At 27.0% G+C, this 25,089-nt stretch overlaps 9 protein-coding genes and 1 non-coding gene across 20 annotated transcripts; 3 read left to right on the forward strand and 7 right to left on the reverse strand.

The window, feature by feature from the left end:
• Positions 1–690: 690 nt before the first annotated feature.
• Positions 691–1,496, reverse strand: LOC124954594 (nuclear nucleic acid-binding protein C1D-like). Of its 4 annotated transcripts, none has more exons than XM_047507753.1 (3): positions 1,381–1,496; positions 1,084–1,322; positions 691–1,001 (listed from the first exon to the last, which is right to left on the reverse strand). In XM_047507753.1, the coding sequence occupies exons 2-3, from the start codon at positions 1,295–1,297 to the stop codon at positions 781–783; spliced, it is 435 nt and encodes a 144-aa protein (XP_047363709.1). In that variant the 5' UTR covers positions 1,298–1,322; positions 1,381–1,496; the 3' UTR covers positions 691–780. The 4 variants fall into 4 exon arrangements, with proteins under 4 accessions (XP_047363709.1, XP_047363708.1, XP_047363710.1 ...); XM_047507752.1 differs by having other exon boundaries at positions 1,376–1,487; XM_047507754.1 differs by having other exon boundaries at positions 1,440–1,457.
• Positions 1,497–1,584: 88 nt separating this feature from the next.
• On the forward strand, positions 1,585–5,299 carry LOC124954588 (peptide-N(4)-(N-acetyl-beta-glucosaminyl)asparagine amidase). Of its 4 annotated transcripts, XM_047507742.1 has the most exons (7): positions 1,593–1,908; positions 1,996–2,263; positions 2,333–2,640; positions 2,729–2,956; positions 3,033–3,207; positions 3,327–3,746; positions 3,829–5,299. In XM_047507742.1, the coding sequence occupies exons 2-7, from the start codon at positions 2,042–2,044 to the stop codon at positions 4,408–4,410; spliced, it is 1,935 nt and encodes a 644-aa protein (XP_047363698.1). In that variant the 5' UTR covers positions 1,593–1,908; positions 1,996–2,041; the 3' UTR covers positions 4,411–5,299. The 4 variants fall into 4 exon arrangements, with proteins under 4 accessions (XP_047363695.1, XP_047363697.1, XP_047363698.1 ...); XM_047507739.1 differs by having other exon boundaries at positions 1,585–1,908; positions 1,996–2,640; XM_047507741.1 differs by having other exon boundaries at positions 1,587–1,969; positions 2,070–2,640.
• On the reverse strand, positions 4,726–10,222 carry LOC124954587 (tyrosine-protein kinase hopscotch). 4 transcript variants are annotated; one of them, XM_047507735.1, is made up of 14 exons: positions 9,492–10,222; positions 9,109–9,407; positions 8,575–8,934; positions 8,241–8,444; positions 8,068–8,138; positions 7,861–7,935; positions 7,415–7,742; positions 7,185–7,344; positions 6,979–7,100; positions 6,723–6,876; positions 6,312–6,639; positions 5,788–6,242; positions 5,349–5,686; positions 4,726–5,200 (listed from the first exon to the last, which is right to left on the reverse strand). In XM_047507735.1, exons 1-14 carry the CDS (start codon positions 9,591–9,593, stop codon positions 4,843–4,845), a joined length of 3,354 nt encoding a protein of 1,117 aa, XP_047363691.1. In that variant the 5' UTR covers positions 9,594–10,222; the 3' UTR covers positions 4,726–4,842. The 4 variants fall into 4 exon arrangements, with proteins under 4 accessions (XP_047363691.1, XP_047363690.1, XP_047363692.1 ...); XM_047507734.1 differs by having other exon boundaries at positions 7,861–8,138; XM_047507736.1 differs by lacking the exon at positions 9,492–10,222 and having other exon boundaries at positions 7,861–8,138; positions 9,296–9,407.
• A 149-nt stretch (positions 10,223–10,371) lies between these two features.
• LOC124954585 (tetratricopeptide repeat protein 37) lies at positions 10,372–16,005 on the reverse strand. Of its 2 annotated transcripts, XM_047507733.1 has the most exons (14): positions 15,874–15,986; positions 15,578–15,770; positions 15,122–15,492; positions 14,599–15,008; positions 13,940–14,407; positions 13,693–13,847; positions 13,481–13,616; positions 12,899–13,266; positions 12,412–12,731; positions 12,002–12,301; positions 11,640–11,897; positions 11,191–11,574; positions 10,841–11,111; positions 10,372–10,760 (listed from the first exon to the last, which is right to left on the reverse strand). In XM_047507733.1, the coding sequence occupies exons 2-14, from the start codon at positions 15,760–15,762 to the stop codon at positions 10,619–10,621; spliced, it is 3,768 nt and encodes a 1,255-aa protein (XP_047363689.1). In that variant the 5' UTR covers positions 15,763–15,770; positions 15,874–15,986; the 3' UTR covers positions 10,372–10,618. The 2 variants fall into 2 exon arrangements, with proteins under 2 accessions (XP_047363689.1, XP_047363688.1); XM_047507732.1 differs by having other exon boundaries at positions 15,578–16,005.
• Positions 16,006–16,683: 678 nt separating this feature from the next.
• On the forward strand, positions 16,684–17,781 carry LOC124954595 (probable 28S ribosomal protein S16, mitochondrial). Its single transcript, XM_047507755.1, has 3 exons — positions 16,684–16,855; positions 16,960–17,091; positions 17,305–17,781. Exons 2-3 carry the CDS (start codon positions 16,969–16,971, stop codon positions 17,578–17,580), a joined length of 399 nt encoding a protein of 132 aa, XP_047363711.1. The 5' UTR covers positions 16,684–16,855; positions 16,960–16,968; the 3' UTR covers positions 17,581–17,781.
• Positions 17,782–17,997: 216 nt separating this feature from the next.
• Trnai-uau lies at positions 17,998–18,091 on the reverse strand. Its single transcript has 2 exons — positions 18,054–18,091; positions 17,998–18,033 (listed from the first exon to the last, which is right to left on the reverse strand). It is a non-coding gene; the product is annotated as a tRNA-Ile (tRNA).
• A 1,333-nt stretch (positions 18,092–19,424) lies between these two features.
• Positions 19,425–22,134, reverse strand: LOC124954308. Its single transcript, XM_047507042.1, has 5 exons — positions 20,483–22,134; positions 20,174–20,369; positions 19,959–20,088; positions 19,655–19,888; positions 19,425–19,577 (listed from the first exon to the last, which is right to left on the reverse strand). Exons 1-5 carry the CDS (start codon positions 20,599–20,601, stop codon positions 19,444–19,446), a joined length of 813 nt encoding a protein of 270 aa, XP_047362998.1. The 5' UTR covers positions 20,602–22,134; the 3' UTR covers positions 19,425–19,443.
• LOC124954309 (ER lumen protein-retaining receptor) lies at positions 21,225–22,919 on the forward strand. Its single transcript, XM_047507043.1, has 3 exons — positions 21,225–21,429; positions 21,574–21,763; positions 21,910–22,919. Exons 1-3 carry the CDS (start codon positions 21,339–21,341, stop codon positions 22,265–22,267), a joined length of 639 nt encoding a protein of 212 aa, XP_047362999.1. The 5' UTR covers positions 21,225–21,338; the 3' UTR covers positions 22,268–22,919.
• LOC124954307 (DNA polymerase subunit gamma-2, mitochondrial) lies at positions 22,912–24,142 on the reverse strand. Its single transcript, XM_047507041.1, has 2 exons — positions 23,594–24,142; positions 22,912–23,515 (listed from the first exon to the last, which is right to left on the reverse strand). The coding sequence occupies exons 1-2, from the start codon at positions 24,140–24,142 to the stop codon at positions 23,072–23,074; spliced, it is 993 nt and encodes a 330-aa protein (XP_047362997.1). The 3' UTR covers positions 22,912–23,071.
• Positions 23,552–24,826, reverse strand: LOC124954310 (glutamyl-tRNA(Gln) amidotransferase subunit C, mitochondrial). The gene is made up of 2 exons (XM_047507044.1): positions 24,061–24,826; positions 23,552–23,709 (listed from the first exon to the last, which is right to left on the reverse strand). Exon 1 carries the CDS (start codon positions 24,565–24,567, stop codon positions 24,139–24,141), a length of 429 nt encoding a protein of 142 aa, XP_047363000.1. The 5' UTR covers positions 24,568–24,826; the 3' UTR covers positions 23,552–23,709; positions 24,061–24,138.
• Between the last annotated feature and the right edge of the window lie 263 nt (positions 24,827–25,089).

Here is a 25,089-nt window from a genome sequence, read left to right on the forward strand (position 1 = left end):
TACGTTAAGTTTTACCTCTAGATAGATACAGTAACTCTTTTTTCTTCGGAAAAGTACACGAAAGTTACATATTTTTAGGTATGAGTATATACAGGATGAACTAGTTAAATGGAATCATCTAAATGTTTATTGTTATTGTGGAAATATTTTCTTCTGTCATTTTTTTTTACAAAATTTCAGGGTCATCTTATTTCACGTATTTCTTTAGCAGAGTCACGTATTTCTTTAAGTAAAATACATACGTGAATCAGTGTTAGTTTTTAAGAAATTTTTGTTATTTTCATATACAAATATCTTAAGATTAAATTGATAGAAATCGTATGATTACTAAGGTTGTTGAATTTCTATTTTCTATAAGTTGTTCTACAAGAATGTCGAAAAATAAATGTAGAGTTCTATTCAAAAAAAAGTACTAATGATTTTGAAATTTCGTAAAACAATGACTTAAAAAAAAATTATTTCCATCCCGTTACATATGTCCGTTGAAATAGTCCAATTTTCTGTCCTGGGAAGTTCTTTCATATAAGAATAAATAAGGCAGATATTTGAATGATCCCATTTAGCTAGTCTATCCTACATAAAATGTCAATTTGACAATCATTGTTATATTTAAATATAAACGAATTGTAAATAACTTTATTATTATTTACAAATATTAAAAAAAAAAAGGTATAAAACAATAGCAAATTATATTAACTCATAATTGATTTATATAGATAAATTATAAACTGTAATACTAAAATAAGCATATTGAACAAGCATAGATTTTTCCGTAATAGACTATTTTGAGATTGTATCTTTCTCATTTATTCCTTTACTTTCTTTATTATCTTTCTCATGTACTTTTGGTTCCCATAAACTATTTCTTATAAATCTTTGTGCTGCATTTTTATCTACACGTGGCATAAGTGTATTTTTATCATTGATTTGTTTAGCACGTTCCATTGACTTTTTTAATCTATCATTTTCATTTTTTATTTGATGTTTTGTAGGGTCAATACCTATATACAAGAAAGAAATATAAAATAGAAGTAAAACTTTAAATCATATTGTTCTATTAAAAATTTGTATATGAATATTTACCTTCAGCACGTAAATACATCCAGAACATGCTATTAAGACTATAAGACATTAGCAAGTTGTATTTTATTTTGTCGCTATTAGAAAGTTTGTCATATATAGCAGGATCATTAGCAAGATTAATTCTATTTTCGAATCTTAAGGTTGTTTGGTGAAGTTGTTTTAACCTCGAAATGAGCTCCATGTCGTGTGACAGATCCTCAAAATCGGCATCCATATTTGTTTTTAAATATTATTGAATTCTAAAAATAATAATTCACATAAATCGTATAACAAAAATATAAAGAATATTTACTTTACGTTTATCCGAATTTAAAATATGATTTCTTATAGCAATATGTAATCGTAACAAATTAAACCATTATTATACGCTTTTTTAATAGCGCCATGTTGAATAAGTAAATTTGTAAACATAAAACTTTATTTCTATGAATAGAAAAATTTGTTAATTTGTTTACAACTCTATTCGATAGAAAAATGTTTAATGTTATGTCTATTCTTTTATATAAAATATTTAGAAGAATCTCATAATAAATTAACAATTTAAAAACTAAGCGACATATTTTACATCAGAGGATCATCATGATGATATTTAATCTATGCTCAAATAACCTAACAGATTAATAAATTGTCATGTTTGCTAAGTATTTTTATAATATTTGCCTTTTTACTTAGTCATTAAGTTATTAGACGATCAATGTCTGTAATTTCAAATGTACTTTGAAAAATCATCAATAAAACTTGGTGTTAATTATTAATTTTGATAATTGATAAAGCACACAAAAATCTTTTTCATAAATAAACATATTGAGAGAGATAAGTGAAATGGTATGATTGCTTAATATTTTTTTTCCATGGAAAAATTTTATTTTAAGTCCAAGAAATTTGTGTAAGCAATTTATATCATTTATTTAGCTTTTTCAGAAAATTTTTTAAAGTTGTATATTAATTTATTGATATCATGGATGAACGTTTACGTCATTATGTAGATATGTTGAATGAAAATGAGATTTCTATTCGGAATAATGCTGGATGTGTATTGTCAAAACTCTGTGAAAAGATTTTACATTTTCCCGAAGAAAAAATTTATCGTATAATTTATCTCAATGATCCTGATGTCGTAGAAAAGTTACTCCCAGCAAGTGGTGCCATGGAATGTTTATTTGAAATAGGTTTTATAGAGGTACAGAAAGATATAATAAAACATAACTTTAAACTAATTTATATATTTTGTTATAAATTGAATAAACAGGATGGTGATCGTCTTTGCCTTCCAAAGACTGCATTACTCACAAGATTGGAGACTTTACAGAAGTTACTATCTTCAATTGTTGAATCGAAATTAAACACTACAAATTTGGATCAGAGCCAAACTGTTGTAGAAGCAACAGAATCTTCAATAGAATTATCAACAGAAAACAAATTTTTTAATAGAATTATTAAACAGTTTTATAGTGTTATGCGATATGAAGATCATGACTTACAAGAGAAAGCTAGAAAAGTAATACCAGTTGTGCAATTGGAAATCAAGACAATGGAAAGATTAAGAAAATTTCAAAAGTAGAGATATTAATGTTCTCTTTTTTCCTTTTTCATAATTATTTATATAAATATGTTCATATATATATATATATATATATTTTCACAGAAACATGAAACTTGCTGCACTTAATAAAGAAATGAAGTCAGACTCAGCTTTAAAAGAAGATTTAGTAGGTTCACTAGATTTATTTTTAATGGAACTTCTGCACTGGTTTAAATATGATTTCTTTCAATGGATCGATAGTCCATTATGTACTAGCTGTTCTATGGAATGTTCATATGAAAGTGTAAGACCTTCTTCAGATCCAAGGTGTTCCCGTATAGAAGTTCATAGGTATTCATTCAAGTTATTAATACATACGTTTGAAAATATATCCTGTTATCTATGAAATGGCATTTATTATTCTTAGATGTAATTCTTGCAATGCAATAGCGGAATTTCCGCGGTATACAGATCCAGAAGTATTGTTAACTTCTAGATGTGGACGTTGTGGGGAATGGGCAAATTTATTCACACTTTTTTGTCGCTCACTAAATTATGACGCAAGACTTATATATGATGTAACAGATCATCTGTGGACAGAAGTATGTACGAAATAGTATGTACGTATGTATGTATGTATGTACGTATGTACGTATGTACGTATGTATGTAAAGTTACACATTACTATTATAATTGTCAATAATTTCTCATTCTTTCATAGATATGGTCTGTTACTGAAAATAGATGGATTCATGTAGATCCATGTGAAAATATAATAGATCAGCCATTGATGTATGAACGTGGCTGGCATAAAAAATTAAGCTATATATTAGCTTATTCACGAGATGAAGTTCAGGATGTTACTTGGCGTTATACGCGAAATCAGATTGATGTAATGGCAAGGAGAAAAAAATGTTCAGAAGAAAATTTATTAAATTTACTTCAAACATTAAATGAGGAACGTCAAAACTCTGTAAGTTACAGTATGGCACGTAAACAATATGTTATCAAACGGCGTCTCCAGGAGCTTGTAGGAATGCTTAATTTTCCAAACATTTCAAACAATGATGACGATAATAATTATCACGGAAGAACAACAGGTTCTTATGCATGGAGAATGGCACGAGGAGAAATTGACCAGGTATAAAGAAATATTTTATCACATTTGCATCCATAATTTCTCAATTAATTATTACTTACCCTTTTTTCAATTTCTTTTTAAGTGCAACGTAAAAAAAAATTATATATGGGATATTTCCAAAGGTGGCAAATCATTCATTCTTCAATATTTTATTGTTAGAAATGTATATAAAGTTATACATTCTGATGGCTATATCTTGGAACAGAAATCTGATTGGCAAGAGGGAGTAAATAGTGTTGAAGGTGGCATTTTTCATAAAATAGAAAATGATTGGAAGGTGGCATATTTATCTCGTTCAGTAAATGCTGAATACGGATACGTAAAATGGTCGTTTGAAGTTCGAAACCCAGATTTATGTATAGAGACATTTAAATTACAGGCAAAAACTAAAGTTTTTCATGGTGCAAATATTTCTTGGGAAGTGGAAGGCTTCTTTCCTTCTATAAAGAAAAAAAATACTTCCATAATTATTCCTATTTGTACATGCAATGATTTTGCTACAGAAAAATTAAAAGGGACAACAAAATTAAATATTACAGTAAAACTTTCTGGTGGGGAAGGTGACCTTGCTTGGCAACATGCTCAATTATTTAGAGAAAGTTTAAAGAATACTGAAGAACCATCTATGATCGTTACTATTAAACTCAATAATCATAAAAATTAATGTTTGTTTAAAGTCAATAAAAAAAATTAACAATATGCCTGCATATGATAGGTAAAAGTTCCTATGTATTATGTTGTGCATTCGAGAATTTGATTTTATTGATAGAGATAATTCTACATTCCTTTAAGCTCATTAATAAATTGATTATACATGAATAAAATTACATAGAAATTTATCTCGACTTATAAACGATTAAAATTAATTTGTTTCTCTTTTTGATATTTAACGCCAAAAGAAATTAATATAATTAATACTTATGTATGCTTATGACATACAGGAATTTAGAGAAGGATTAAATGAGGAAATAGAAAAACATTTTTAAAACAAAATATTTAGTATATTTTTAATACATAACACGTCGCGAATAAAATCGTCGACTAGATATTTATTCCTTAAGGAACACGATTATTTAAAACTATTCCTATTAATATTTTAATAATGGTTAAGCAGTTCTCTAATATCTCTACAGAGAGATGCAAAATCTGGTCTCTTATGACTATGTAAGTGCCAACATGGATACATAAGTTTGACGTAAATTTGCTGCGGACAAGTTGGTGGACAAGGAAGCCTACTACCTCTTTCAAGAGCTGCTAATAATTCAGCACTTCCTTCTTCTATACCTATCTCAGAATCACTGATTTCATTTGCACTTTTATCTCTAACATCTGAAACGATACCCGGTAACTTTGGATCTTTACCTAAGCCAAATGTTTCATACATTGTTACACCAAACGACCAAACATCTGAACGTGGTGAAAATTTTCCATCTCTTAAACTTTCTGGTGCATACCTATAATATAATAAAAATAATTGTTTCATTTACAAGAAATATTATTAATGAAAAAAAAAAAAAGAAAAAAAAAAAAAAAAAAAAAAACTTTTAATAATAGACTATAAACAGAATAAAGACGAAATATACAAATACAATATATATTAACCATTTTATTGGGAGATCTCGATTAGTTTGAAGTATGTAGTAATCATTTTTTCCAGTTACTTGAGCCAGACCAAAGTCACTAATCTTCACCTTACTCTCATCTGCAACCAAGATATTTCTTGCAGCAAGATCTCTGTGAACAATGCTTTTATGTCCTAGATAATCCATACCAGTGGCAATATCTAAGGCAAAACCAAGTAATTTTTTATGAGTAAGTGTTTGTCGATGTAAAGATAAGTAACTTTGAAGTGATCCATGTTTTACAAATTCCATTACTAAACATACTTCAGGTTCTGATATGACACCCAAAATTTCTACGACATTTGGATGTTTTAGAGTCTGCACAATAAAAATTAAAATATAAAAGTAAAGAGAATAAATAAGCTGTGAATAAAAAGAAAATTAAAAGAAAAATAAAAAATCGATATCATCTAATTTACCTTCATAATAGATATTTCTCTTTCAAAATCACGTAAATCGGCTTCTAAAGCACGAGTTTTCAACTTTTTTACAGCCACTTGTTGTGGTTCTATATCTTTTCCGCCATCCCTTTCCAGTATACCTTTATAAACTTCACCATAAAATCCTTGACCTATTCGACCTTGTAGAATAATATAACAATCTGCATTCAACTCAAAAATATTTTGCATTCGAGTGCCATCGTCGCTTACACTACTACAATTATTATTAACTATGCTAACGTCGCCGATACTACCATCATGAGTAATACGAAGAGCATGTGTTGTACGATCTGAACAGTTAATAACACCCGCCATTGATCGATCGTTACAACTTTCTATATCTCTAGCTGTACTTTTTAACCAACTTAAATAATTTGAAAGTTCTTCAGCACTACCGGTGTAACTTTCATTAATGTTAATTAATTCTTTTGTGTCTAAAAAAAGAAAAGATAAATGAGTGATTTACTTTGCATATAATAAAAAATATGATCTTTTGTACTCACTGTCATCGATGTCATCCCAAGGTAAACTAGTTCTATCAGTAATAAGACTACTTGCATGTGATTCAGAATTTATGGATTTATCGTCTATTGTATCAGAATCATCTTCATGTATATGATCAGAATCACTAAATAATTTAGGAAATGCAGTCGCATATGCGTGCGTTCTTCTTGAATTGTATACTTGATAGAGAATTTGATTGATATCACGCATTATTGCTTGAGGCTGTTTTCTTATACCATTAGATTCACCCCAACATTCCAACATTAATTTATAAACTTCTACTGGACAGCTACTTGGTATAGGCAAACGTTTACCACTTTCATAATACTGAAAATTTGTTGGATGATTAAGTATTAATATAGGGACATATTTTTACTGTTAATTTTAAGATTTAGTTTGTTATCATAAACCTTTTTCACAATATTCAGGTCATGGTATGTGGGAGGTTCTGCTCCCCTTGAAAAAATTTGCCAAACTGTAGTGCTTACAGCCCATATATCTGTTTGGAAATTACATTTTGCAATTTCCGGATTTGAATAAAATTCAGGTGGCAACCAATGTACACTATGTACCATATAACAGAAGTGTCATAATTATAATATATCCAAAAATTGGTCACATAACTATATTGAAAAAGCATAACATAAATTCGTATAGAAAACTTACTCCTTATCTGTATAAATAAAAAGACCAGGATCAGCTAATTTAACTATGAAACTATTATCTGTGTGTGCATGAACAAGAAGTTTTTTACATCTAATGTTTCCATGAATAACACCATTTTCCTCCTGCAAGTGTATCTCAAAAATTTAGTAAAGAATAAAAAACACAAACTAAGATTATAATTAAAAGAGCAGATGAGGTATAAGTACCAAATGCCATAGTGCATTGGCTAAACATGCAGCTGCTTCAACCATATCAACTGTTTTTATAGTTTGTGGAGAAGTGCTACGTAAGTATGCATCTAATGGTCCAAGTCTTACTAATTCTAATAACATTCCAATCGCTGGTGTTACAGTTAAACCATACAATCTGTGAATCAAAATAATTACTGATTTCATCAAATATAAAAATAACTTGAAATAAAAATTTGTATAGCTACCTTACTAAAGCACCTGATCTCAATTGACCCCATTTTCCAGCTAATTCTAAAAATTCTTTAGTAGAACACCATTCTTCTTCTTTGAGTATTTTTATAGCAACTTCCAACTTTTTTCCTTTCGTAACACGCCACATTGCCCTATGCAATCTCGTGGCCGGTGGTTGTACATTCAAAGATTCGCTATTTTTTGAGAACACTTTATAAATTTGCAATTGGTCACGAGGAACACAACGAGGTCCACTTTCCAAAAGAGATGCAATGATTTCTTCATCGGCAGCAACCTCATTTCCCACATTTTCTGGTGCACAAATTAATAATGGTGATTTATCTGCAAAAAAAATGAAAAATCTTAAATTCTGGTAATAGTCAACATAAAAACGAAAGAGAGAGAGAGAGAGAGAGAGAGAGAGAGAGGGGGAGAGAGAGAAAGAGATCATTAAACATACCATATTCTGAAGGTGGTAAACATTCCAAAAGATATGGTTGACTTTCGGGATCTTGAAATGAAGAAATAAAATGTCCTAAAGATTTATATCTTTCTATATTATTTTGTATAACAAATTCGTTAACAGCAAGTTCTTCTATTCTTTGTGACATTAGATTTCCATCTTTGCCACAAGAGTCGAAATAATAAACATTGTATTCTGTCTCACTTTCACGGAGTATGTAAGATCCGGGACGATTGGCACGTTTTTCTTCAAGTTTTCCATATGCAAATTCCCTTCTGCCAGAATAATTTTACTACTTTTTCCTTTTCTTCAAAATTATAATCTATTTCAAGAAAAGATATGATTTGTAAAGGTAATTCTGATAATAATGACCTTACCCAACTGGTCCATGACATTTCAGCTTATGTAGCTTTTCTAAACTTGGTGTAGTGACATCTCTACACAAATTAAAAGTCCATTTAATAGCCAAACGATAGTAGCCATCCAAAGCAGAAACAAACGACATAAGAAGATTACTGGTTGGAAATTTTAAATACGAGGGTATTCCATTTTTTCTTGATACTTCTACAGTATTGTCTTGTCTGTAATAAAATAATATATTACATTACATATAATAAAGATAATGTGTTCTCGTATAGATCAATAATACAATATAAAAATAATACTATTGAAATAATAATTATTTTTGCCAATAAAATATAGAATTTTTACCTTATGGAAATAAAACAAAGATCTTCTATTGCACAAAGTTGATTCCAAGCACCAGATTCCGTTTCACAATATTTTACTTCATCAACATTTACCCTAAGTACTACTTTAGATGGAGGATTTGGAATACCTTTATCCATTAAAGCTTTATATTCCTCATATGGATAATTCGGTGCCATGCATTCAAATTGTTTCAGGTACTGTTCTTTTACATAAGAAGCATCATGTCCAGAAATACGTCCAAGTGCATTATGTATAGGTTTTTTTATAAAAAAAGCATGACGTTTAATACATTCCTTTGGAATATATTTCTTGTACTCTGATTCTACAATTTCTCTTGGTATACGTTTTTCAAGCATCACTCTGCAATAAGTTATATTTAATAATGCACACTTTATTTATTTATGCATTAATATGTTCATTATTATATAAATATATATATATATAAATTTACACACACACACACACACACACACACACATAAAACTTAGATATATATGTACACACATATATATATATATATATATATATATATACCTATACATATCACTAACACCTAATCCAATCAATTCACGTTTATGCCTTTCATAAACGATATCTGGTACTTTATTTTCCATTACATCAGAACGAGCTTGTTGAAAATAATAATCATAAGCTCTTTCATCTATGCGTTTTAATGTTTGTAAACTGGCTGGTTTGAATCTTAAACGAAAATCAAATTTACTTTTTTCCTTATTTTCTAATTTGTAATTTGCAGGATACCAAAGTTTGGTAGCATGATTCCGTAAAGCAAAAAGATGCCTTGCCACAGGACCTATCCCAAATATTTTGCATATCTAAAAGTTTACATATAAAGGTAATATGAAATCAACATTAAATTATTAAGATTGTTATATAAATTATTTTTTAATGAACTATACCTTTATACAAAGATCTTCAATTGACCATCCTACTGTATACGATATATTTAGTTCTTTCTCATCCGTTACCACACTGATTATTACTAACCTATTGATGTCCATTATGTTTTTTATATTTACAATTTTATTTTATAATTATATCACTTTGAAAGAAGTCATTTTTATATACTTTCATTTATAATTATTTCTTACACAAATTAAGCCTCAATAATGAGATAAGTAAATTGATTAAAAATTATTTTATAAACTTCATTAAATGAGAGTAACCTTTGATATATGAAAGGAAAGCATTATTATTTTCAAGAAACATTATTATTCTTTACAGAACACTCAATTGAAAACTGATGTTTATAATCAACTGTTTGCACTTTGTTTACTTTATGCACTTGATTGCACTTTTTTTTATATCTTATTATACACTAGTATCTTCAATATATATTTCTTATTTTCATGTCTATGATTAATTTAAAATTCAAAACGTAATTTATTGAAAATATTGGAACAATTTTTGATCGAAGTAGACGCCGTGATTGACGTTGATAAGTTTTCTTCTTTATTGTCATATCTATCAAGAATTGTATCAATGATATTATGTTAAATAAGTATAAGCATAATTAGAATACTTTAAATATTTATTAAGATAATGCGCACTTAAAAATGATTGGAATCGTTATATCACTTATAGCAATTTCACTGATTTTATTTAAATTTTATCTCTATAAAAAACGAAGATTTATATTACTGCAAACACAGATTCCCGTAGATATAATTTCAAGTGCTCGAAATTCTTTGAACATCATCTAGCGGTGAAACTAGTAAGTAAATATTTTGAATGCGCCCTTAAAGATAGACTACATATCTTACATGAATGTAAATGTAGTGATGATCAAATATGATAGTTTATTCAGTTAATGTAAAATTATTGACATATTTAATTATTATCCATTATAATATATTATTCATTATAATATATTAATTAATAATTAATATTTCAAATATTTATATTAAATATTAAATATTAATAATTAATATCATAAATATTTGTTTTGAATATAGAAACTTATGTATACAAGTATATTTTATTGTCTTTTTATACATATTTAATATAATGTATAAATAAAGAATTATTACTTGGATATATTTAATAATTTCTTTTTACTTTTTTCTAACCAATAAGATATCTGCTGTTTTGTAGAAAGTTGCTGTTGTACTATAGTTATCAATCCAATTACCCATTTAACACCTGGATTAGTCTCCGTGTCAATACATCTGAAAAAATATCAATACTCCAATTATCTATATATAATTATAACATATCAAAATATAACTTTTATTTATATATTATTTACTTTATATATCGTGTTACAAGTACAGCGATAAAACTTGCCCAACTTTCAACTTCATTAGGAAATTGAAATACTGCCTTCTGAACATTTCTCAGTGCATTAGTGACATTTTCAGTAGTTAAAGCACTTAATGCAGATGCACAGACCACATATACAATATTATTGGAAGATGATCTTCCACCTAAATATAATGCTTTTTCTGCGCATTTATGGAAAGTCGTTAAATCTATTTCAAATAAAACTCTAGCAAGATTTATCCAGCAATTCACATCATCTAAAATTTTATACATTATTATATATATTATCTTTTATTTGACTTTTTAAATATTGAAATATATTAAAGTAATATTTACTTGGGTATCTAAAAGTTATCTTTGATAGAACATTAATAGCATTGGCTACGTTATTCTGGACAAGGCTTGAATAAGCAGACAAAGCAGTAATGTGATGCCTGTACTCTACATCATTTTTATATAATTCTAACTCATTCAGCACTAGAGCAGTTAAATTCAGGTCTCCGTGTAATATACCCAATGAGGCAGCTGCTAAAAAACCAGCTATCATAGGTGGCTTAATCAATATACATTGGAAGAGTAAAGTTTTAACATCATCTACTCCTTGAAAAATATGAGCCATAGCTGCCATAGCACATAATGTATTTGCTTTATCTGATTCTTCTTTGGCAAACCAATGAAGAGCTGCTTCATAAGTAGTATATGATTCCTCATATCTTTTTGCTATAATTTTACAAATAAATAAATTGTGATTATATATCTTAAAAAGAGAAGAAAAATATACTTACCTTTAAAAAGACATAAAGCTAAATGACATTGTGAATTGAAGGTACTATTATTTACACTTTTACATAACTGTATAGCTTCTTCATATTTGTTAAGACGTATAAAAATTCGTGAAAGATTTATACAAATAAAATCTTTCTCCTTTTCGTTACATTCATGTAATGCTTTAGTAAATTGTTCTGCTGCTGATAGATATAATTTTTGTCTTTCTAACAATAATCCATAAGTGTTGAGCGCATATGCATTATTCGGATTATGCTCTGTAAATTATTAAAATATTAAAAAGTCTTTTGCATTAAACAAAATTAATGATTAATAATTTTATAATTAAATTCTAATGACTATAAATTTAATAATTACCAACCTATGTACCAAGTAAGCAAATCTGTTGCTACTGATACAGCATGCATATTTTCTATGGTATAAGTATACAAAGGGTCTGATTTATTAGTATCAACATCTAACAATAATGTTAGTACCCCATGAGAATATCCTAAACATGCTTCATTATGATATCCTAATTGTGCCGAATGTCTAAACAAATCTATTGCTTCGCGATACTGCATTTTTTCTGCAATTATGGCTTGTCCAACCCAACTATTCATATTTGTTGGATCTGCTCGTTGGGCACGACAAAATGCTTCATTGGCTTTGTATATATCTCCTATAATGAACAAATAATTATTTTATAAAATAATTTCTGATATAAATATTTAATAATTTTATATATTTATGTATATGTGTGTGTGTGTGTATATATTTATTTATTATTACCAATATATAAATATAAAATTCCTAAATTGGACCATACTAGAGCATTGTTAGATTCTCTGCTAATTGACATAACATAAGAATGCTGTGCTAAGGCATAATTTTTTATTTCCGATGCCATACAAATAATTGCTAAAATATTCCAATGTAACCATGATGTTGGGCATAACTTTACAGCATATTTAGCAGCTGAAAGACTTTTAATTGCAATATCTTTACGATCGATGGAAGGATTTAAGAGCAATTGAGCGTAGTAACAGCAAGCTAGATCATGCCATAATAATGCAGAATCTTTAGAAAGGGATAGTGCACGACAATAAGATCTGAAATTAAAAATTCCATAAATATATAAATATATATATATATATATATATATATATATATTATGTGCTATTTTTAAATTATATACTGGTTAATATATAGTAAATATTTTAGATTAGTATTAAATTAAAATTTGAATATTTAATCAAAATATAAAAATATTTCATACCTTGTTGATAATAGAAATAAATCTGCTCTTCTAATAATAATATATTTTTCAGTACTTTTACGGTTTATCAAAAAAGGCATAACTTGAAGGTAACTATATTTTTCTGACATTATTGCACTTCTATAACATACATCTCCAAGTAATTTCCAAATGCAAGATAATTTAGAGTTATTCAAAACCGCATCTGTTAAACATTCTATTGCTTGTTGAAGATTATCTCTAGCACGTCCTAGAAATTGGTGAGAAATATTTTTTGTTGCTAAACTTAAACATGTCTCTGCAAGACCCTTTAGAGCAGGTATATAATGTGATTCATTGCTCAATATTTGTTTAAAATCTTCTTTAGCCTCTTCAAATTCACCTATGATCTATAGTAAGAAAATTTCTTATAAATAATTATGTAATACAATATATTTATATAATAATAATGCGTTCACAGTAAGAAAAATGTATGTTATTATAATTGTCTAGACAAGGACAAATCGTGCAAAACTTAATAATAGAACATAAACATTTTTAATCATTAACATGTATTAAACATTAACACATTAATACTCTTTAAAATTGCAAAATCATACTAACCAATTTAATATTTGCAACTTGTATCATAGAATATAAAGACCCGGGGCATAAATCTAATGCTCGTTGATAAGATTTTAAAGCTGACTTATAAGCACCTCGTGACCAATACGCGTCTGCTAAAGATTCCCAACCATGACTAAATAAAGTAGAAATTGAAATTAAGTGTTTAATAAAAGTAAAAGAACATATATTATTTAGTTTTTATACTATACTTATCACCGGGATCAGCTCTAATGACATGTTGCAATGCTTTAATAGCTTCAGTTGCTTCTCCTCTATCTAAATAATATAAACCTAATTGTAACCATGCCCATTTAGGACCACTGCTATAGGCTGTTAATTTTCGCAACAATTGTATATTAGCTTCCTACAAATAAGAAATATTTTCATTAATAAATTGCCATTATATATTATAATCAATATAGCTTCTTTCATATTCAACATAAACATTATACATACACTATTTTTAAGTAATCTCAATGTTGTACTTAAACCAATACCAGCTTGTTCTGAATTGGGATTAATCTGTAGTGCTGTTTGGTAGCACTTTCTTGATCGTTCTATATCTTTACAATGTTCGTGATAATAATGTCCAAGATAAACTAAAGATTCCCAATTATAACGATCTGCTTGTACACTATTTAAGAAAGCCATCAAACTATGATTATAATCTGCCATCTCCCAATATATTTTACCAAGCAGCGACCAACTTTCTGAAGTTTCTAAAGCAGATCCAAGAACATCTGCGGCCTCCTCTAAGTGTTTATGATTTTTTAAAAATAATGCTCGTAAAATGACAGCTTCAACTCTTGTATCAGACTTTGATTCCAAGTTACTCAATTCATCAAGAATATTATCATTATTTAATAACACATTGACCCGTGCAAGAAAAAGATTTAATTGCTCTGAAGATTTCTCTGCTAACATCTATTTTTGATTAATATATGTTGATATATATTATTGGATAAAGAGATAAAAAAAACGTTATAGATTCAATATATTCAATATACCTGATTTATAAATAAAAACTAATCAAATAAATATGAAAATATTTATACCATAACGTATGTAAACAAAAGCATTTACTCATGCAATTTAACACTAAAAATAAATCTTACTTCTTTGCATAATTTTTCAGCCAATTTCCACTTTTCTACATCGTTGCTTCTACTAAGTGACTCAATTAATAACACTTGAATACTACACCACATAATAGATCTACGAGTTATAAGATTTAATGCTTCTGTTGAGGCACTTTCCACATCTTCCCAACAATATAATTTCTTATTTATTTTGCTCAGCATAACATACCCATGAAATGATTGTGGTTTTATTAAAACTAATTGATTTAAAATTTCACGTGATTTGATTAAATTACCACATGAGTCTAAATGTATTGCTTCAGCTAGAATACCAGCTTCAGATTCATTATCAAGTTTTCTAAGTGATTCATAGAACGGAATAATATTAATATCTACATTTCTCTTATTATATATGTTTTCTTCATAATAAACTTTACATATCCATTCTGAAATAATAAAGTGAAAGGTAATTGAATTTAATATATATAATTATTAGTAAAATAATCACAATAAATGTATAAGTATCTCTATAACTATAATTTTTCAATTAATAACATACCAAGAGGGCAAATATCTTGTACAAATTCCTCGTGCATTTGTGTAGCTTCATGTAATAATGTAATTATTTTATTAGATGTATATAAAAGTTTTAAATATTTTCTATAATAATCTTGTCTGTTAACCACACTAGTATCTTTTATCACATTTGCTAGAACATTTTCTAATATGTCTTTAAATTGGAGTATATTATCATATTGTTCTGTTAAAACATATGCCAAAGTTTTGTTGATTAAACTTTGCTTTTCTTCATTGACTTTTTTACGTAAACAATTTAATGTTTCAATGCCTTGATTTAAGTTTAAACTGTCTTTCTTAAATAAAAGAAGATTAGCTATTTTTTCTAGAACGGATAAAGCATTGGACATGTCACTGAAAGTAGATTTATAATATTTATATAAAACTAAAATCAACAAATACAATCATTATATAAGTTATGTTAATGAACTATTTATACCTGTCTAATTCTAAAAGTTTACAATAACCTTCAATCAGCTGATTTAACACATTACAATTATTCTTTGATTCCTTTTCATAATATGTTACTAATCCTTGCCAAGCCAACGGATTATTTGGCTGTATATCAATTGCTTTCTGGAAGGCTGCTGGAGTATAAGATTTGCATTCTTCTACTTCAAGCATAGAAGCACCTAATAAAATAAGTGCTAGATAATTGTTCTTATCCTTTTTTAATATTTTCTTGCATTTCTTTATTGCTTCTGAATATTCATTTTGTTTATATAAGTTTCGTACTTCTTGTAATACTGCTTTACTTTCAGCTGACATTTTTATATAGATCGAATAATAATTACATTCTTTTATGAAAAATATTACTGAAAGGACATTGTTTAACTGTATAAAAAAATAACTGATTATAAAATAAATAATAAAAATTACACACATATATATATGTATATATATATATATATACTTAGAGCAATTTCCACGGTAGCCAGTGCTGCCAACCATTATCAACTTTATAATATGATTGATAATTGTATTGTATAAATTTATTAATTAATATTTATTATTAATATATTAATTAATATTTATTAATATAATCGTTAAAAGCAGAAATATTTTCACTTCAATATATCTTAAAATAAAAATTAAACCAACGTAGAGATTTATAATTCCTTTGGTTTTCTAATAATGTGTGATAGTTATACAGGGTGTCCCCCTATTAAATGGCTAAGCTTAAAATATGATTTTAGGACCTCAAAACAAAAATTTTTGTTTAGAAGTATACTTGGAAACGTTTCGTTCAAGAGATATTAACTTTCATAAAGTTTATTATTAGGAATGAATAATTTTGAAATAATTTAGGTTTATTTTCATTAATCCTTTACAATAATCAAAATTTAATTATACAATATTTTATTTAAAGTGATACATAATCTCTAGCGTGGAGACGCGTTGTACTCATCGATGAGATTATCGATCATCATATATCAGCATATTCACTAGACAAATGAATGATTTTCTAGTTCATGCCACAAAAGCATTCAATGAAGAACTAACAATTATTTGGTATGAATGGACGGAGCTTTGTTTACAGTACAAGTCTTCTTCAAAACAAAACAGAGACATTTCGATATTATTCTTTCATATAGTTAATACCTCTTGATCGAAGCGTTTGCAGCATACATATCTCCAAAGGAAAATTTTTCTTGTTTTGAGATCCTAAACTCATTATTTTAAGTCTGGTTATTTAACTCGAGTATATTAACACCCTGTATATATCTATCTTTCTATATATCTATCTAGAAAGAAAAGAAAAAGAGATATTTATGAAAATATTAAGAGCAGAACAACATAACCTTAATTCAAATATTTTAGATTTGCAAAATGCCTCGTTTACCATTACATCCTTCCTCGGGTACAGGAATAGTAACTGAATTTAAAAAATCTATTAGATTTGTCCGATATGGTTGTACAAACAGACCCTTTTATCATATTGTTGTTATAGATGTAAGTTAACAATCATTTAGTATTTTTATGTTATTTTTAAGTTGAAAATCGAAGTAATGATTTATATTTCAGTTATTTTTAAAATATAATATAAATATTCACATAAATTTTTAATTATTTTTATTAAAGATACTGTTTTATAAGAATTATGCAGATAATTATTTTACGTACATTTCTATCATCTTCAAATACAATAAATTATATTATTTCCAGACAAAACTGGGACAACGTATGGCTCCTATTGAACAACTAGGTTCTTATGACCCAGTTCCAAACAAGTACAATGAAAAATTAGTTTCATTTAATTTTGAAAGAATACAATATTGGCTTGGACAACAAGTATCTGTCTCTAAACCAGTTGCTGAGTTATTAGGACTAGCTGGTTTCTTCCCCATTCATCCAAGGACTTATATGAAAGCATGGAGAAATCGAAAAGCTAGAGAAAACTCTAAAGTAAATGAAGAAAAAGAACAAGCAGTTACCAATTAAATTGTTTCTTTTTTTATATGTATTGTAAATAATAAGTAATATGAATAAAAATAAGCAATTAAAAATTGTAAATATTTTTAAAAATTAGATAAAGAAATCACACACTTACAACAAAATCATATTTAGAATATAAGTATATTATATATAATGTAATAAACTTATTAATGAAAATGGAAATAATTAATAATTTAAAGAAAATAATTAAAATCTCTAATGTTAATGAATATTTTCTCTCTCTCATTGAATATACGGGTATATATGTAATTCAATAAAATTCAAAATTCATTTACGTTTAAGACTTAAGAATAATTAATAATAAAATAAAATATTTTATACAACTAATAAATTAATGTAATTTAATGATTCTTATTATCTGTGTAAGTTCTTCTAAGAATAAAATAAGAAGAAAAAAAAACCTTCCCCAGGTGAGGCTCGAACTCACAACCCCGGCATTGCTCACAGAGTAACTGTCTTATAAGTACCGTGCGCTAACCGATTGCGCCACTGGGGACGTGTGGTTTGAGTTTTCTTATTATATCTTATATTGCACTATATATTAAAATTATTGTTAATTCATAATTATAAACTTTCATGATAATTTATATTACTATCCTTATTAATAAATATTAGGTAAAAAATGATAAATGCTGTAGAACTAATCAATTTAAGAATCTAAAATAAAATGTACATTTCATAATGCATATTTTCCATCGTCAAATTCATTTGTAACGATAATAATAATCTTGAATTAATTTACATAATATCGTTAATAAAGTATCAAAATTATTACAAATTTCGATATAATATTATCATATTAAATTTTATAAGTCATTTTATCCTCATATAAATTAATGATATATAATTGTAAGAAGACTATAATTGACAATTAATCGTAAAATATTTTATTAGAATTATCTCAATATTTTTGCATTTTTATAAAGTGAAAATTTTTGTGTATATTATTACGTAAAACTAATTTTTTTAACGCGTTTTTATTATATGTAAATTTTTAGTATATAAGTCTATACAATGAATTAATATGGGTAAAGGATGTTGGAGGGCAATAAAAAAACAATTATTGATCATTGTATTATAAAAGTTTACAACAATTTATAAAATATGTATTGATACAATTCTTATTATTTATTAATACACTTAATTCTATTTTTACACAATTTTTTTTTTACACGACTTTAAAATAATATAATTTAAAAAATAAAAACAACTCTACTTTTTTACTATATATTTTAATTTAATACAGTTTAAATAATGTTTATTTTAAATATTTTAGTTTAAATTCAATTCTGTTAAAAGCACATTTCCATTATAAATATAATTTCCTAAAATGGTACATATGTACTTAAACCTTAATTTTAGAGAACCCTCTCAATTTTTTAACCTTTTGTCTGGGTTGCGTCTTTTTGTGTGTAGTGTAAGTGTCAAGCTAAAAAGCGAAAGAATGATACATATAGGCAGTCATCGTTCTGTTTATAAAACATTAGAATAAAGCATCATTTTTTTTAGACATTTTTTTTAGATTTTAGGCCTTAATGTGATTCGTTTACAATTGAATTGTTCATGAAAGTTGTGACAGAGTTGATACATACTAATTTTTGAAGTTTTATACATGTAGTATAAAATTAATTAAATTAAATAGAGTTTTATTCAGATTTTCATATTTTTTGTTTGAAAATAATTTATTATTTGTATAGGGTTTTCACACTGGAATTATTCTTCTATTTTTCTATATGCATTGTATTCTTTTTACAGTTTTCATTCATATGGATTTTTCAGGAACAAATCTATCGTATAAATGGAGAATTGTGGGTATATACATATATATATATTTAAACATTGAATATTTCATATATTTTTATCTTCATAAATGTCAATAGCAGTACATAATTGTGCCCATAGTTCAATCAGATCTTTCTTCTTGAGATTCAACTTGCAAAATTGCTTAAGTAATGAAGTATTTGCTTCAACAAATTCCATGCCTAAAATAATTGCAAATAAAGAAAAAAATATATGGTATTAACAATATAACAAAATTAAGGAACTATTGTATCAGTACCAAATTCTGTAGCATTTATTGTAAAATAATGCTCTATATGACAGGTTTTTTCAAAAAATTTCAATGACCATTGATATTTTAGATATATCTGGTCTGGATTTTTCGGTGATCTTAGATCTAATAAAATTCCACCATTTCCTTCTTCATGGTCATAAAAATTTATATAATTATTAGTATGTAAAGAATTTACAATTTTGTTGCGCAAAACATTATATTGACTATAATCAGAGATTGCTGAAATACATAACAGTATTTTAAATTCTTATTTTACATAACTTAATAAGTAATTTAATATTTGAATTACCAGACATAAAAAAGGAGAAATTTTTTAACTTGGCAAGAAATTGAACCCACGGTGTCATTTCTAACATAAAACAAGGTGGAACATCCATAAAGTGACAAGTTATATCAATTACTTCGAAATCAGGATCATCCTAAATAAATAATATATAGTAATAAATTAACTAAATTTATACCCTACTATATAAATAAGATTTTAGGAATTTGCCATATCAATACTTTCAAATCCATGGTTAATTCTAAATAAAAGCTAATAGCTTTGGTTACTACATTAGCTGTATACTTATAAATTTTATCATCAATCCAATCTTTTTTCGCATCTTTAAACATTATTCCAGTTAGGTGATGTGAAAAATCACATAATTTATTATTTTCTTCCAATGAAGATTTATTCATATAGTCTTCTTTTGCATTTCTGTAAAAACAACAATTGTATAATATTAACATTATTAAAAATTCTTATATATTTATCTATAAATAAAGAAAAAAATATATATATGTAAATATATATATATATATATATAGTACTCGGCCAAAGAAGATAATTGTTGATGTCCAATGCTTTCTTGCTCTTTGAGTTCTTTTTCCAAAGCAGATGTTTCTTTAAGGAGTTTTATTTTTATTCGTTCTAATTCGGCATTTTCCATTTTTCATCACAACTTCTAATGAACTAATAAACAATAAAAATAATTTCAGATTTTACTTGCAACCTATTCAAATTGTTTACTTCGCAGAGTAACCATACAGTAACCATCTATTGGCAAGATTAGTAATCATATAGATTAATTTTCGCAAACTTTTGAAAATTAAAATCTCTGGATGGAAAATTGTATCAATAATTAACAATCAAAATATATCTTATATATACTATTTTTAGATGTATCAACAGATAATATTTGGAAAAAAATTCGGCGAGGTTAAGAAAAATTTTATTAACAAAAAATATATTATTTAAATAACGATCACGAAAAATTGGCATAAAAATTAATACGCCCAACGCGGTGTAAAAATATTATTGGTAAACATTTTGTGGAAACAATGCGCGGGCGAATCAAACTACAAGGAATTTTTTTCTTCTTTATATAATTTTTTTTAAATAAATTATTAAGATTATCATGTAGAAGATGGAAATATTTATAAATATTCTCAAAGATAAAGGTGTTTCTTATATTTAAATGCATTTGTAAATAGTATTTAAGAAGAACAAAGGAGGACGTTTCATTCACATAAATACGTATACACTTCCGGCTGAAATAGTACTAATCGTTCGGCCATCTGCCAATGCAGCGTCTAAAGCCACGTCATATTTAGATGCGTTAAGAGATTGGTGCACTGTGTGGTTTTATCCTTTGTGTGAAGGAATTAGTGATTAGTAAACGAAGATATGAACATTTTTCGCCTCTTAGGTGACTTATCGCACCTTTTAGCCATTATTATATTGCTATTAAAAATATGGAAAACACGAAGTTGTGCCGGTTTGTATTGTCGTCTTTCAATACTAACCATGATATATTAATGATTTCTCTATCTAATATTTTATTCCTTTTAACACGTTTTTATTGATTATTCTTCAATATTCAATATTTATTTATAATTTATTTAATACAAATGATATATAGGTATCAGCGGAAAATCGCAAATATTATTTGCACTAGTTTACACGACACGATATCTAGATCTGGTAAACACATACATTTCAGCCTACAACACTTTTATGAAGATTATATTTCTCTCAGCATCATATACAACGATTTATCTAATGTATATGAAATTTAAGGCTACATATGATCATAATCATGATACTTTCAGGTATATATATATATATATATATACATATATATATACACATACATATATATATATATATATATAATCTTTAACAGTTTATGATTATAAACTACACTTTGCGTGTTTCATGTTTTATTAACAAATAATGTGTGTCTTGTATGTTTCAGAATTGAATTTTTAGTTCTACCTACCTTTGTACTAGCTTTATTGATCAATCATGAACCATCGGTTGTAGAAGTTTTATGGACCTTTAGCATTTATTTGGAGTCTTTCGCAATATTACCACAATTATTTCTTGTCTCCAAAACAGGCGAAGCAGAGAGCATTACCAGTCATTATCTCTTTGCTTTAGGTACCTATAGAGGCTTATATTTATTAAATTGGGTTTACCGTTATTATGCAGAAGATCATTATGATTTGATCGCAATTGTCGCTGGCTTGGTTCAAACAGTTCTTTATTGTGATTTTTTCTACCTCTATATTACCAAAGTACTGAAAGGCAAAAAGCTACAGCTACCTGCTTAACCGGATCCTAACATACTTCTTTGAAAGTACATCAAACTGCCTGTCAGTCACAACATAATCATCATTTGAATTTTATTAAGAGTTGATTATATTTGACAGAAGTATGCACACGCACACGAGTATGCCTCCAAATTTCCTGAAATTCCGAGTTATTCATTATTCATTATCACGCATGATTTATAATCATTTTTTGTAGTATTCATGTTTTCTACATTGTTACTAAATTTTATAAGACATGAAATCCTGCATAAAAATGTATTCTCGCGCATCAAAACTGCATTTGGCACCTTTGTATTATAAAGAAGAGATACTTATGTGACAATGTATAGGTCCATATAAGATATAAAAGAAGTGAAGTTGGATATTGGATAGACCAGTCAGGAAAATAGAAGTGTAACTATTGTCTGTAACATTTAAATTGTTATAACTTTTATTAATTAAATATGACTATCATAATATAGAATAGTTTAGTTTATTAATTTAAATAAACTATAGGTGATATACAGGTATTTTGTAATTTCCACCAGAGAAGTATTTCTTGAAAAGTGAAGTGCAAAATGGTTATACTTTGCATTGTAAAATTATTAAATTGGTAAAACGTATTATTTAAATAAGCAGAAACTAAAATAGAATAAAGTTCAAAATAATTCTATAATTTTTTTTATTATCCAACATCATTTATGAAAATTATTGTACAAGTGTCTTATTGAACGAGAAACTATGAAGAAATACATATAGATTAATAGTATAATCTTAGAAAAATAAAAAAGAAAGAAGACTTGATTTACAAATATTGATTTATTGTTAAACTGAATGACTACATCGCAAAGCAATATATTTTACTAAATCTGTAAAATGAATTGCTTCTGCAAGAGTCGTGGATCTATTCGTAATGTGTATTATGCCATTTTTGAGACTAGTCTGACCTACAATGACAACAAAAGGAACTAGGCACATTTCAATTACTTCTTTTGTATTCACTAATATAGTTTCAAAACCTTTTGTTCTAAGTATATTATTTAAATATATTATAAAACGACTTAACTTCTCTGTATCTGAATCTGTTTCATTACTTTCTTTTTCAATGCAAAAAGCAACTTTATATGGTGAAATCTTTGGATGTAACAATATTTGATTAGATTTACCATCTTCATAACTGTCAGAAAGTAATGCCAAACAACCCCAATCTAAGGAAGCAACATGTTCAATTATATGCACATCGGTAATATCATATTTAGAATTTGTAGCCTGCAAATAGATTAATTAGGTAACTATTTTTCTAAGTTATATGGATTTTACATATTTGTTATATGAATAAGACAATACCTCTACAAATAGTTTGTGTACATCGTGTTGATAAATAATGGACTCTACAATTATATTACCAAAAGGAAATAATACTTCAATGTCAATTATTTCACGATTTTTTAGTTTTCTCGATTCTGTAAGTAGAAATGTTGAAGGGTTTTGACTAAGCTTGCGCCACCACATTTTCCTTTCTCTTTGTTTTTTATAAAATAAATCTTTTGATTGAGATTTATGTGCAAATGTAATAGCCTTTGCAATTTTATGAGAGGTCACTTTACAATCTAATGGCCAAATTAATTGATTCCAAGAAGTTTTGGAATCTTCTATCATAGCAAGTCCATAAGGTATTTCATTTATATTCATATTATTTAGTACTTGTACAGTATGTTTAATCCTATTTGTTGTAGTTACAAAAACATTGTATGGTGACATAGTGACACAATGTAAAAACCAATGTGCCTCCAGATTTCTAAGAAGCATATTACCTTGCAATCCATAAGTGAATCCATTTTTAGAGAAGTTTATGAACGTTGTACCTATAGTTTTTAGAACATGTTCTATACTCATGATTTATTCTTAAGATTTTGCAAAGGTACTATAAAATATTCTTCTTCTAAAACTGCTGCATTTTTTAAAATTTCCCGACGATTATTAATGTCCAGCACCTTGTCCTCTCGTAAATATAAATTATTCTCTTCTAAAGGATTGTACAGTGGTTGAACTTCTTCAGGTATTTCAAAATTTCGTAAACGTTCGGAAAAATTCACAGCTGCTTTTAAGGTCGCAATACCACGATCATTATCATATCCAATTAAGGATAATTTTTCAAGTTTATTTATCGTTTCTTTATTTATAATAGACTCGCTAATCTTGGCTTGATCTAATTTCTTGAGCACTGTACTTTCGCAAGTATTTATATGTCGGTAAGATGCTATTTTTAATCTTAAAAATGAATTACATCTGCATCGATGAAGTTGCAATAAAATATCCATTTAATCACTTATTATTAACATCAAAGAAAAAATTCAAACATACTAATCCATCGGCACTTATTTCAATAATGCAAGCAACCCAACTTCGGAAGACTGGACACGCATTGTTATAGGTATCGTATGTATCTATTGTGCCATCTATCATTCAATCATGTAACCTTGAATCTTTCTAAATACATGTATATTTAATCTGAATATGATATCCCAAATAATTAGAAAATTTTACGTGTTAATATGATAAGAAATATTTTCTTATTTATCAATTAACTTATTAACTTTCAATTCTACTTCCTTTCCAATATTTGGACAAGTTTCGAAAAATTAACATTTCTAACGTCATTTTCTTCATCGACCAGAAATCAAATTTGAATTTGTGTTCATAGTATTTGAAAGTAATATAAATATTTCCAATTTTAACGTACATTTATATTTATAACATTTTACATTGACATTATTATTCGTTTATCCTATATATCAAATAATTTGTTTAAACAAATTTAGAAAAAAATGCGTAATCATCTA

The sequence above is a fragment of the Vespa velutina genome, chromosome 15, assembly GCF_912470025.1.
Source record: "Vespa velutina chromosome 15, iVesVel2.1, whole genome shotgun sequence".
Classification (NCBI taxonomy): domain Eukaryota; kingdom Metazoa; phylum Arthropoda; class Insecta; order Hymenoptera; family Vespidae; genus Vespa; species Vespa velutina.

Excerpts from the sequence above, each read along its gene's own strand:
- LOC124954594 (XM_047507753.1), bottom strand. The coding sequence starts at position 1,297 with ATGGATGCCGATTTTGAGGATCTGTCACACGACATGGAGCTCATTTCG. Across the intron at positions 1,002-1,083 it reads GATGTATTTACGTGCTGAAG|GTATTGACCCTACAAAACAT; the intron begins GTAAATATTCAT and ends TCTTGTATATAG.
- LOC124954588 (XM_047507739.1), top strand. The coding sequence starts at position 2,042 with ATGGATGAACGTTTACGTCATTATGTAGATATGTTGAATGAAAATGAG. Across the intron at positions 2,641-2,728 it reads AGATTAAGAAAATTTCAAAA|AAACATGAAACTTGCTGCAC; the intron begins GTAGAGATATTA and ends ATATTTTCACAG. Across the intron at positions 3,208-3,326 it reads CAGATCATCTGTGGACAGAA|ATATGGTCTGTTACTGAAAA; the intron begins GTATGTACGAAA and ends ATTCTTTCATAG.
- LOC124954587 (XM_047507734.1), bottom strand. The coding sequence starts at position 9,593 with ATGGACATCAATAGGTTAGTAATAATCAGTGTGGTAACGGATGAGAAA. Across the intron at positions 6,877-6,978 it reads TTTATTTATACAGATAAGGA|TGTACATTGGTTGCCACCTG; the intron begins GTAAGTTTTCTA and ends TATGGTACATAG. Across the intron at positions 5,201-5,348 it reads CGAGATCTCCCAATAAAATG|GTATGCACCAGAAAGTTTAA; the intron begins GTTAATATATAT and ends ATTATATTATAG.
- LOC124954585 (XM_047507732.1), bottom strand. The coding sequence starts at position 15,906 with ATGTCAGCTGAAAGTAAAGCAGTATTACAAGAAGTACGAAACTTATAT. Across the intron at positions 11,898-12,001 it reads TTTGCTTACTTGGTACATAG|AGCATAATCCGAATAATGCA; the intron begins GTTGGTAATTAT and ends AATAATTTACAG. Across the intron at positions 11,112-11,190 it reads GATAACTTTTAGATACCCAA|ATGATGTGAATTGCTGGATA; the intron begins GTAAATATTACT and ends ATAAAATTTTAG.
- LOC124954595 (XM_047507755.1), top strand. The coding sequence starts at position 16,969 with ATGCCTCGTTTACCATTACATCCTTCCTCGGGTACAGGAATAGTAACT. Across the intron at positions 17,092-17,304 it reads ATCATATTGTTGTTATAGAT|ACAAAACTGGGACAACGTAT; the intron begins GTAAGTTAACAA and ends TATTATTTCCAG.
- LOC124954308 (XM_047507042.1), bottom strand. The coding sequence starts at position 20,601 with ATGGAAAATGCCGAATTAGAACGAATAAAAATAAAACTCCTTAAAGAA. Across the intron at positions 20,370-20,482 it reads CAATTATCTTCTTTGGCCGA|AAATGCAAAAGAAGACTATA; the intron begins GTACTATATATA and ends TTGTTTTTACAG. Across the intron at positions 19,578-19,654 it reads AATAAATGCTACAGAATTTG|GCATGGAATTTGTTGAAGCA; the intron begins GTACTGATACAA and ends CAATTATTTTAG.
- LOC124954309 (XM_047507043.1), top strand. The coding sequence starts at position 21,339 with ATGAACATTTTTCGCCTCTTAGGTGACTTATCGCACCTTTTAGCCATT. Across the intron at positions 21,430-21,573 it reads GAAAACACGAAGTTGTGCCG|GTATCAGCGGAAAATCGCAA; the intron begins GTTTGTATTGTC and ends AATGATATATAG. Across the intron at positions 21,764-21,909 it reads CATAATCATGATACTTTCAG|AATTGAATTTTTAGTTCTAC; the intron begins GTATATATATAT and ends TGTATGTTTCAG.
- LOC124954307 (XM_047507041.1), bottom strand. The coding sequence starts at position 24,142 with ATGAGTATAGAACATGTTCTAAAAACTATAGGTACAACGTTCATAAAC. Across the intron at positions 23,516-23,593 it reads TACACAAACTATTTGTAGAG|GCTACAAATTCTAAATATGA; the intron begins GTATTGTCTTAT and ends ATCTATTTGCAG.
- LOC124954310 (XM_047507044.1), bottom strand. The coding sequence starts at position 24,567 with ATGGATATTTTATTGCAACTTCATCGATGCAGATGTAATTCATTTTTA.